Source organism: Mus caroli, chromosome 1, assembly GCF_900094665.2.
Source record: "Mus caroli chromosome 1, CAROLI_EIJ_v1.1, whole genome shotgun sequence".
Lineage (NCBI taxonomy): Eukaryota > Metazoa > Chordata > Mammalia > Rodentia > Muridae > Mus > Mus caroli.
In genome coordinates this window covers 125,998,086-126,009,987 of record NC_034570.1, presented here as the reverse complement: position 1 = coordinate 126,009,987, position 11,902 = coordinate 125,998,086, and the positions used below count along the sequence as shown (strand labels likewise).

General features: G+C 47.1%; 1 protein-coding gene across 2 annotated transcripts; it reads right to left on the bottom strand.

The window, feature by feature from the left end:
- Positions 1–2,230: 2,230 nt before the first annotated feature.
- LOC110298124 (NADH-cytochrome b5 reductase 1) lies at positions 2,231–8,648 on the bottom strand. 2 transcript variants are annotated; one of them, XM_021167161.2, is made up of 9 exons: positions 8,378–8,648; positions 7,969–8,118; positions 7,779–7,851; positions 7,298–7,404; positions 6,634–6,763; positions 5,868–5,951; positions 4,682–4,767; positions 3,759–3,858; positions 2,641–3,445 (listed from the first exon to the last, which is right to left on the bottom strand). In XM_021167161.2, exons 1-9 carry the CDS (start codon positions 8,390–8,392, stop codon positions 3,273–3,275), a joined length of 918 nt encoding a protein of 305 aa, XP_021022820.1. In that variant the 5' UTR covers positions 8,393–8,648; the 3' UTR covers positions 2,641–3,272. The 2 variants fall into 2 exon arrangements, with proteins under 2 accessions (XP_021022811.1, XP_021022820.1); XM_021167152.2 differs by having other exon boundaries at positions 2,231–3,445; positions 7,969–8,419.
- Between the last annotated feature and the right edge of the window lie 3,254 nt (positions 8,649–11,902).

Genomic DNA, 11,902 nt, shown 5'->3' with positions numbered 1-11,902 from the left:
AATCTTTACACATTACTGAGTCCTTCCAAATCATTACTTAACCTTGAAAATGAAGGGAAATAGTGCTACTTTCAGGTCTGTCAGGACTAAGGACATTTCACAGCAGTGTCTGCATGATGCCTGGCAAATGGTTAGAGTTTCATAACAACTAGCTATTGTTAATCTATTACCTGGGGCTGGAGAGATGGCTCAGCAGTTAAGAACACCCACTGTTCTTCCAGAGGTCCAGAGTTCAATTCCCAGCCACCACATGGTGGCTCATAACCATCTTAATTGGATCTAATGCCCTCTTCTGGTGTGTCTGAAGACAGCAATGGTATACTCATATACATAAAAAACAGTTAACTAGAAACCTATATTTTAATAATAATAAATTACCTGCTGTACAAAACAAAATCTGGAAACTCTTTTTTTTTTGGTTTTTCGAGACAGGGTTTCTCTGTGTAGCCCTGGCTGTCCTGGAACTCACTCTGTAGACCAGGCTGGCCTCGAACTCAGAAATCTGCCTGCCTCTGCCTCCCAAGTGCTAGGATTAAAGGTGTGTGCCACCACGCCCGGCTGCTCCCCCTTTAAGTGTTATTTAAATTATTTTAGTTTTTTAAAATCTTTGGTTTTTTCAAGATAGTTTCTGTGGGTAGAGCTTGCAGGCTCGGCTGCCCTCACACTAATGGAGATCTGCCAGGGGTGCCCCACCACCGCCCACAGCATGGCCCTTTGCAAGCTGGCTTTAAGCTTCTTCCATCTTTGTTTGGTATTTTGGACCTTAGTAAATTTCTCCTACTTCTCATTCCTCTGGCTTTTGCATCCTGATCCTTCTGTGAACTGTTCTTCCCTCCCGTTTCCAAAAGATCCAAGCAGTTTCCAATGCTCAGTTCTTGGTTGGTTTTGGCTTTGGCTACAGATAATCCTAAATTCAGCTTCTGGCTCTGCCAACCACTGACCAGCTGCATTTCTTCTCACAAATCCTTAATCTTCAACTCACAAGATTAGCATAAGGATTATATTCTGCAATGTAGGCAAAATCCTTCAAATGGTACCGGGTACAAGTCTGCTAACAAGATGTAAATTCTTCCTCTTTCTCTATCCATTCCTATTAGGGCCCTAGTGTCCTAGGACCCCAGCTCTGCAGTGGTGTTGATCCCTATGTGCTGTGATCTTAGATTGAAGGAGTTCGAGGGAGAAAGTCTGTCACCAGCTCTCCTTGGTCACAGCTGGAACCTCGGGAAACACGCTTGCTCACATGAAAGTTCCTTAGTAAATGTTTGCGATCATTTCTTCACAAAGCAAGGACTAGTAAGCTTCCACACAGGACACTCTCTGCTGGGCTGCTCCAGCAAGTTCAACAATCCTAAGAAAGAATTTCCTTTCTGAGGGTGAGGTGGCTCGCAGAGCAGTAGCATACACATATGCTACTGCTCTGTATACACATACAGCTAGTGCTGATCAAGATTTAATATAAAGATGGGCGTGGTGGCGCATGCCTTTAATCCCAGCACTCGGGAGGCAGAAGCAGGCGGATTTCTGAGTTCGAGGCCAGCCTGGTCTACAAAGTGAGTTCTAAGACAGCCAGGTCTATATAGAAAAACTGTCTCGAAAAATAAAAAACAAAACAAAACAAACAAACAAAAAAGATTAATATTAGATGGAGTAACACCCAATGGACTTTACTGAAGAACCTATTCTATTGCTACTGGGGTGTGTGTGTATGGATGTGTGTGTGTTTGAATTCTGAGGGTCCAGATAAGTCTCTGTCAGTGGTCCCAGAGACAGAAACGCAGTTCCATACAAAAACAAATGCAAACAAACAAACAAAAATGTTGAGAGCCTGGAGAGGTGGCTCAGCAGTTAAGATCACCGGCTGCCCTTCCAGAGGACCAGTGTTCAATTCTCAGTGCCCATATGGCACAGAGTTCCAATGTCTGTAACTCCAGTTCCATGGGATCTGATACCATCTTCTGGCATTCTTGAGTACTGCATGCATGTGGTGCATAGACATGCATGCAGGCAAAACACCCATACATATAAAATAGATGAAAAGCAAAACTAAACTGATCTTCCTACCGAATCCAAAACATTGTTTTCTCCCAATGAGACTAACAGTGAAGCCACGCCTAGTCCTATCCTGGGAGAACTGAGTAGACTGGATCAGGAGTTCTTCAGCTTAGAGAGCTATTTAGGACTGATGGGCCTGAGAGAGGCCAACTCGGTCCAGTCACCAAATCTGTGCAGAGCTGGTGACGTCAGGTTACTTTTTAAGATGTCTCATCCAAACGGAAAGGCAACACTTTGTTTTGTAGGCCGGGTACCCTGAAGGATTAACGTGAAGATGGGTACACAGAAAGAAGGGAAGACTGACCAAATTAAGGGACCACAGAGAGGGATATCCCTACTCTAAAAGCCCCCTCTGTTTCCTCCCCTCCACCTCTAAAGCCTCCAGGGAGGAACTGGGCTCTGGCTCTGCAGAACAGCTGCAGGCATGAGCCCTGCGTCTGGTGGCAGCTCACATTTCAGCATATGGCACAGCTCCTGAGAAGCTCTCTAAAACACCCAGAAGATTTTGTGCTGGGAGCCCTTCCCTTCCAATGTCCTTAGGCATTAGAGGACAAGGACCCCAGACATGATGATGATTCCTTGAGATCATTAGGGCCTCGGCTCCATTTATTTGAACAGCCAGACACACTTTGTACAAGCAGCAATATTAAGTTATGAGTAACCATTTCACGCCATCCTGGGCAGGGCCTGAGATACACACACACACACACACACACACACACACACGTCAGCCTCATTTCTCTGAGGTCTAGAATTCCGGAAAATAATTCCCTTCCTACAGTTTCTGTAGGACTGTGTCTATAAGCCCACTCAACCTGTACTCATCTAAGTAGTGGATGAAGTGCTGAACACGAGGTGAAATGCATTGCCCTGTCCATTGCTTTCATCCCATACACAGAGATGACCATAATGCTCTCAGAAACTAGGCAGTCTCATAACAAATGTACACACAGTTCCTTCTTTCTGGCTCTAGAGACTGCTCCTTGAGCCTCATCTGGACCTTTTATCACAAGGAGATTAGGATAAAGGAAGCTTCAAGGGAGTGACTTAGCCTTGACCTGCATCCACCATAGCTGAGGGAGTGTTGTTTCTGCAAGCACCCAGATTCCGGGCTGAGACACAGAAGGCTGATGCTCTCAGCAAAAGCCCTAGGGCCTCTTGGTGTTCAAGAATCGACTAGGGACAACTGCACACATGGGGTCAGGGAGGCTTTGCGAAGCTCAGTAGGTGAATCGCATCTTTTGTGAATAGCCCAGCTTATCCAAGTTAGGGTGGCAGGCCAGCTGCACCATGGGTGGTGGCCCACAGAGCAGCAGCAGCACATCCTCTCCTGGGGCAGGCAGGTGCTCCTGGATCATGTCAGCCGTAACAAAGCCCCTGCTGTAGGTCCAGTCTGGAGGACAGGGAGGAGAAGAAAACACGTACTTCAGGTCCATACCAGCAAGGGAATGTGATATCTCCAGGACAGACCCTCGGGATGACCAGAAGGGATCCTGAGGTCTCAGGTTGGAGCAGCAACTATAGCCACAGCCCTGCCACCCACCTGAAGATAGGAGCCTGACGCAAAGGGATCGCTGTGTGTACCTGGATTTGTGATTCTGGCAGTGTCAGGAGGATCTGTTTTACTGAAACCAGAACTCAAAGAGGGGCAAGGCCTTGATTTTGATAACGAGGGACTATCTAGATGTTCAGTAATGGCAAGATACCTTCTGGAGGATAGTCCAGAGTGAACCAGAGCTTAAAGCGATTAGGATACTGGGCCTGAAGTTCCTCTAGGTCCTCCCGTAGGATTATATCCTTTTCAGTCTGAAATGCAAATGGGAAAGCAGAGACTTAGAAACCGCAGGTCCATACCAGCGAAGTCCTTTGCTGTGACAACCTCCCAACAGAGAAGGAAAGGAATACCAAAGGCATGCTTGAGTTCTAGGGAGAGGCTAGACTTGCAGTGTAATTAGGGTGCTGAGGACCAGGAAATGGCCTTCAGTTACACATTACAAAGGAATATTTGCCCATGAAGGCTCAAGGGCCTATGGTCAGCATGAGACACCTCCATCTTCTCTTGCTTCTGTGGCTTAATACTAGGTCTTTTTTCCTTCTATACTTTTTTATTTTAAAGATTTATTCATTTGCTTTATGTAAGTACACTGTCCCTGTCTTCAGACACACCAGAAGAGGGCATCAGACTCCATAACAGATGGTTGTGAGCCACCATGTGGTTGCTGGGAATTGAACTCAGGACCTCTGGAAGAGTAGTCAGTGATCTTAACCGCTGAGCCATCTCTCCAGCCCCCCCCATCTTTTCTTATTTTTATTTTATGAGTGTTTTGCCTACATGTGTATAAATGCATTTCATGAGTGCCTATTGCTCCTGACACCCAGAAGAGAGTGCCAGATCTCTTGTAACTGGAGTTAAAGAAAGGTGTAAGCTGCCATTGTGGGGGCTGGAAACCAAATCCTGGGCTTCTCCTTGATGGTGCCCTCATTCCTTCTTATTGTGATAAAGGACTCTGGATTCACAGAGGGGCTTCTGGACAGATGCTAGACTAGTTCCCAAGCCAGTTCTGTCTGTCTCAGCCCATCTATTCACACAGCCAACTTGAAGTGCTGGCTCTCAGAAAAGGAAACCAACCTGGTTGGCAAAAAGCAGAAAGCACTGGGTTGGATCTTCAGGGACTTTCAAGATGGCCCGGATCAGCTGCAGCATTGGGGTGATTCCTGAATGAGGATATCCCACGGTGAGATGTGCTATGCTCTCTCTTCTCTGTCTAGCTCCTTCGCTGAGCAACCCTGTCATCTCAGTTTATCACCACACTGCATATGTTCTCCCGCTGTAGCCAATCCTCTGACCTCCGCCTGCACGTTCACCAGGGCCTGCTTTTCTGAACTTAATAGTCACATAAGAAGACAGAGTAGCACTCCTTCTAAGGAGTTCATCTAAAACACTTGTTCGGAGGACCCCTTGGAGGTAGGACAATATAGATTATGCCGAATGGTGCATGCCTTTAATTCCCAGCACTTGGGTAGCAAAGGCTGTCATATTTCTGTGAGGACAGAGTTCTGGGCCAACCAGAGCTACATAACAAAAACAAAACAAAACAAAAAATGAAGTCATACATATACTACCAACATCCCTTCTGACAAAGAGTTCTGGAACACTGCTTAGAAGAGGGAAGATCATGTTCTTCAGAATCAAGCACAGTCAGGTTTGAATCCTGGCTGTGGCCATTACTAATTAAATAATCCTACAAAAACCAACATGCTAGGAATCTCCATTCCCTCATTTGCAGAGGGAAAGGCTCACAGCTACCTATTTATAGGGTAGTAGGTACCTAACAAATAGTCCTGCTATATATAGTACTCTTACTTTTCCTGATGTGATATAGAGGATTGAACATGCTAGGGATGCTCTCCCACTGTGCTCACTAAACTGCCCAGGCTTGGTTACAATATTTATGTATGCAGCCTAGGCTGGCGCTAAACGTGTGATCTTCCTGCTTCGAACTCCAATTTCTGGACCACCAGGCCCGCCCCACCAGGCCTGGCTTCTTCCTCCTCAAGTATTCATACTTGGCTGTTTCTCTTGACATCATTAAATCCACTCAGTTTGTGGAAGACCCTCCTGATTGACTGCTCTCCTTCTGTCTGAGAATGTTTGTTATTGTTCTTTCTACTTCTTTAGGATTTCTGCTACTGGGGAAGTGCATGCAGTGCTGGTCCCTAGATTAAGGACTTCCCTCTATTATCAGACCTGAGAAGGAACCTGCAGAGCAAACCCCAAGAGTGCTACGCAAAAATGTCCCTCAAGGGATACAGACCTGTCCCACCAGCAATCATTCCCAATTTCTTCGCCACTCGCAGTTCAGGTGGAGATTTTTTGTTGGGCTGAATATTAAAATTCCCTGGGAAGCCAAGTAGAGAGTTAGAGTCAATTTAAAACAGGAACTAAGTAAACAAACAGAACAGAAAGCTTGCCCTAGGCTGTTTAGCAGCTGCTATGAAATCTGATCCTGGCATGGGCTTGGGTGGAGGTTTGCATTTAACAGACCGGGACAATTACTCAGGAAGGACAATGGTGCTGGGATGTCTGCTTCTCAGACAGTGGAGGCACAGAAGCCACACTTAAGAGCCCAGTGATCCCACACAGCCTGGAAGATTGAGACAGTGCAGGCAAGGGAGGAGTGCGGAACGAAGACCTCTGGCAGAAGATTGTTCCCTGGTAAAGGTGGTAGGCTTGGGGCCAGAGTGAATTTCCCTAGTGGTCCAGAGCATCACCAGAGACAGGGCACAGTACTTGGGTCGTCTACATGGGAAGAACTAAAAAAGCTTTCTCTTTTGGTCCTTGGCCAGAGGGAACTCTTTGGTGAAGGAAGGAGAGGCATAGGTTTCCTCTGGTAATCTCCACAGGGTGAAATCTGCCTTTCCATATAGCATGGCTGCTTCAGGAGACTTTGCCCAGATACACCCATGCACACATGCAGATTCTGGGGGGGAATGGAACAAGGAGGTTGGGATGGGCCTGGGGGCCTTGGACTGTAGGGACAGGAGAAGTGAGACTGTAGGAAGGAAAGGACAGATACCCACCCTTCCCAGCATAACTGAGCAACCCGCTTGGCCCCCGGAACTCCACCACATCCCCAATCTTCAGGCTATCCAGGTATTGAGACATCTTCCCTCCTTCAGGAAATTTGGGGTGCACACCTTTCAGATAAACCTGATGAGGCAGAAAGAAAGAAAATGCCACATTTGAGATGTAATGAAAACCAAATCAGAGCGTATTACACCCATAATCTTTTCTCCCTTCCCTTAGACCCACAAAGGACTCATCACTTCCTATTGTCAGAGGAATCCAGGAAGCTTCTAAAAATCCCAGAGTCTCTGATTCCTTTTCTTTTGGCATCTCTGCGTGTGTATGCACATGTATGCATACATGTGTGATGTAAGTAATGTGTGTGCGTGTGCTCATACACACCTGCCCTGGAAAGTATGGAGAGGCCAAAGAACAACCTCAGATGTTGGTCAGTATCTTTCATCTTGTTTGAGACAGGATCTTTCTTGATCTCGAAAGGCTAGCTTCCCCCCAAACTCTTTTTCTAATAATTCTCAGGTACCCATTTCCCATTTCCCATTAGAGGCATGCTGAGATTTCAACTTTTACATGAGTCCAAACTGAGGCTTGGATGGCAAGTGCTTTACTCAACAACCCAGCCATCTCCCCAGCTCCGAGATTTCCTTTCTATACACTTACCTTGATGACAAGATCTACATAGCCTTGGTCTTCATCACTGGTGACAGGGGTGTAAGGCCTGATGACCAGACTGCCATCAATTCGGGCAGAGAGGTAGACGTGCTTACCTGGGAACCATGGAGAGAGATACATAAGCTGCAGTCCCACTGAGAGGATCCCTCCGCAGTATCTCCTGCCTCCTCCCACCTTTGAAACTCCCTACTGCCAGGGCCTTAGCAGCACCAGGTGAGCAGAGGATTTGCATAATGGAAAATTAGTGATTTCTGGGATATGAGGCGGGTTATAATAAGTCCTAAGGAAAGAGGGAAGCCTGGAGGTCAGAGATGCCTAGGGGCACAGAAGCCACACCCTAAAAGAGTGGTCCCTCAAGGGCTGAAGGATTGACCGAAGGGCAATGGTTTTTCTTAGCAGGAAAAACAGCTAAGAAGTGACTCGCCCTCATACAATGCCAAGTAGAGAAGCCCACTCCCTTTTTCCTTACCCACAGGCAGCCCCAGAATGTGGTGGGCGGTGGGCAAGGCAAAGCGGAACCTCCTGGTGTTGTGGCTCACTGTCTAGAGGATAGATGACAAGATGTTCCATCAGGCAGGTCTGGCCTGCCAAGTCTCTTGGAGCTATCCAACCACTCTAAGTATCCACTCTCCGCCCTAGCCCACTTCTTCACAACTTACCGTCTTGTCTAGCAATCGCAGCAGGTACTTCTCATCCGGGTCCTGGAGAGTAACCTGCGGCCGGCGGGATCTTCGAACCAAGTAGGTACCCAGAGCCAGGCCGAGCAGAGTAAGCAGCCCCACCCCAAGAGAGGCTAGCAAGACCGGGCTCTGTGGATAGAGGAGGAAGCGTGATCGCCACGCTGAGGAAGTGCCAGGGTGTGGGTGGAGGACCAGGAGTAGCGATCCCGAGCTCCAGCGAGAAAGCATGCCAAAACCGCAGAAGCAAGCGGAGCAGCGAACTCAGCCCGCAGCTCGTGCAGCGAGACTCCAGCATCCAAGGTGGGTATGGCACAGCCCCGCGGGGCAGACTGCCCAGAACCAGCTGAGGCGGTGACCCCGGGCTCAGGGCTCAGAACGAGGGTCTTACCGGCTGGATCCCCATGACCTAGAGTCGCGTCCCGCTCCGGTGGGACGGAAAGATCCCACAATGCGCCGCGGGGCGGGCCCGGAGGCGGAGCTCTCCGGGGCGTGGTCTATGGAGGAGGGCCTGACTGAGGCAGACTAGAGGGGACTGTGCCCCGCCTCTTCCGTGCGGAGTAGGTGGTCCAAGGGCGTGGGTATCTTTGCAGTCCCAGGCTCTCCTTTCGAGAGCTTTCTTCTCTCTGCAACTTAGACCTACCCCAAAGGATGACAGTTTTGTCTGACATGGAGCCGGTTTGAGAGTCTCACGGAGAGTGGAATGTTGAGCCACGCACAGACTTAAAATAGAACAGGAAGCTTTCAGATGAAAGTTGTTTTTTTCCCAAACAGGCTACTTTGCCAGACAATTGAAATGCCTAGCAACATCTCTTTCAGGAAGAGTGACAGGGCAGCTTCATTTCCTAGTCCTTCAAACAAAACAACTGATTTTGCTTATAGTATTAGTTCATCAGAATCAGTCAGGAGGGGGCTGGAGAGATGGCTTTGTAGAGAGCTTATTGCTCTAACCACTTGAGATTAGGACTCTAACTCTAGGGGTTCCGGTGCCCTCTTCTGGCATCCTCAGGCACTACACACACGTGGTGCACACACACATACACATACATACATACAAACAGGGAAGCGAAACACATACACAAAATAATACATATCTTTTAAAAATCATGGACTTCCTTTTGGTTCAAGTCAAGTGTCCCACCAAGTATGGGTCCTCACCAAGGACTACAGTAGTGCCACACAAGAATGTCTCTAGCCCTTAGTGGCCTTGTGACAGACAACTTACTCCATCCCTCTGCTTTTGTTTATCAATAGACAAATGTACAGCATAATCTTTGGGCATTTGGTTCATAGAGTTATTCTGGGTTCTACTGAGGTATTTTCTTATTTAGTGTGATGCCTGTCAAGAAGCAAAATACTAAATAGATAGCAGCTACTGCCAGAACTCAGATGCCAACAACTCCATTAGGGTTACAGACTCAACTCTGCTGAGAGCACAAGCAGGAAACCGGAAGTAATAGACACAAGCCACTGGGGCTGCACATTTGCCAAGATGACCATGCTGTCTCTCACACATTTCCCAAACAGAGGGATGTTTCCTGTTTGAGATACAGTGATAGATGAAAGGTCCATACATGTCACTATCAAAATAAAAACTGAATTCCTTCAGGGCAGTAGGAACAATGATGCCTTGGTTTCCAGGCAACTGTGAGTGATCCAATGAAGGCTGTGTTTTCTTTTTCTCCACTGGCTGAAAAATGTCCCTCAGATCTGGGTACATTCTTATCAAAATTTTCAGAGTAGCTAGGACACTGTCTAAGAGAAACTCCGATTGTGATAGGGCATGGTAAAGTGCGCATCAATGTACAGAAGGTTGAAAGGGGGAGAGGCACAGACCTCTTCCTTTTTTAATATTTTAAATAATTTCCTGTTTTATGTGTGTGAACGTATTGCATGTATGTACTAATGTATGTGTATGCCTTGTGCCCAAAGAGGTCAGAAGAACTGCAATTGCCAATGATTGGAAGTCACCTGGCCAAGAATTCATGATCCTCTCGCCTCTGCCTCTTCAGCATATCCTATTGGTGTGCACCACCACAACCAGCCTTCTTCCTTTCGTTTTGGGAGCCCCAGGGGGTTACCTTCTAGAGCTTCTGGCTCCCCCACCTTGCTGAAGCTAAAAAGTTAGACCCATTGACCTTTCTACTGCCCGGTTCTGTCTAGAGCGGTTCCAGGTCCTCCTCTTTCTACTGGGTGGGATGTTGCAGGAGAGAATCCTTATAGTTCAAAGGGCCACACAGTTAGAGTTCATCTCCAGAAACCACCAGACCAGGTATGTGAGACTGGCTTAACCTGGATACTGTGTGGTCTCAACTGTCATGTCAAGTAGACAGGAAGAGCCTTGCAGGTAAGTAGGCCATAAAACCACAGAGGGCTGACGACGTGCCAACCTCCATGCCTTTCACGAATGCAGCCCAATGTCACATATGAACAGCTGTGTGGCCCACAGGTCACTCTGCAGGTCACTGCTCTGATGGAGTAGCCAGCCCTGTTCCCCTTCTCTACCTCCGCTGAAGGAGCCTTAAAAAGAGACCACGCATGCCATATGGCAGGGGGAACTGAAGCTTTCCCTCAGTACCCCCACACCATCCTATTGGCTTAAAGTATGATTTGACTCAACACCTAATGAACCCCCCTCCCTAAAATATCAACAACACTGATTGTGCTGTTTAGTTCTAAAAATGAAGACCATTAGGCATGGTGGAGAGAGGCTGCTGTGTGACCTGAAGGCCTTTCTGGGCTAAGAGTCTGTGGTCCATGATAGCATCCGAGAAGATAAATTCCACCTTTCTGGGACTCAGTCATTTGCTCTTTAGCCCTATGAAAGAAAAGATGCATTTCTGGGCTGGAGAGATGGCTCAGTGGTTAAGAGCACTGACTGCTCTTCGAGAGATCCCGAGTTCAAATCCCAGCAACCACTTGGTGGCTCACAACCATCTGTAATAGGGTCCAGTGCACTCTTCTGCTGTGTGTCTGAAGTCAGCTGCAGTGTACTCACATTAAATAAATAAATATTTTTTTTAAAAAAAGATGCATTTCTGGATTTTTATCTAACTTAATTCCTTACCCCCACCCTGTGTGTATGTGTTTGTGTGTGTTTCTGTGTGCTTACATTTGTACATAGGCATATATACCTCAAAGTCCACCTTGTTCTTTGAGACAAGGTCTCTCACTGACCAAGGCACCCCTGATTAGGCCAAACAGGCTAGCAGTGAGTTCTTGCAACCCACATTGTCTTAGCTTTCCTGGTGCTGAGACGGTAAGATTGCCATCACACATAGCTTTAAATATTTTTAAAATATTTTCATGTGTGTGTATGTGAATGTAATACAAGTATATACAGGTGCCCACAGAAGACAGCACTGAGTCCCCTGGAGGTGGAGTTGTAGGCAGTTGTGAGCCACAGGGTGTGGTATTGGGAACCAAACTCAGGTCCTAAGCAAAAATAGCAAGTGTTCTTAACCCTTGAATCTTTACTCCAGCCTCCCACGCGTTTAAACTTTTTCCCCAAATAAAGGTGAAAATAGAACATACAATGTAATATGAGCAGGAAGTATACTACTATAGATGTGTTTCATGGTCTTCAATAGGGAACTAAATATGTGTACTGTTGGAACATCATAGGGTACCAAAAAAAAGAAGTCCTGCTTATGCTAAGACATGGTCTAGATAAACCAGACAAGGAAAAGTAACAATGGTAAAGCAGTTGACACTCACCGAGCAGGTGCAGCAGCCCAAGGACCTGCTTTTCACATCTGAGGACAACAAGCCACAGGATGGATACTGTATCGTTAATATTCTCCACTTATGCCACTTAGGCAGTGGTGTCACATGCCTTTAATCCCAGCACTTGGGAGGCAGAGGCAGGCNAGATTTCTGAGTTCGAGGCCAGCCTGGTCTACAGAGTGAGTTCCAG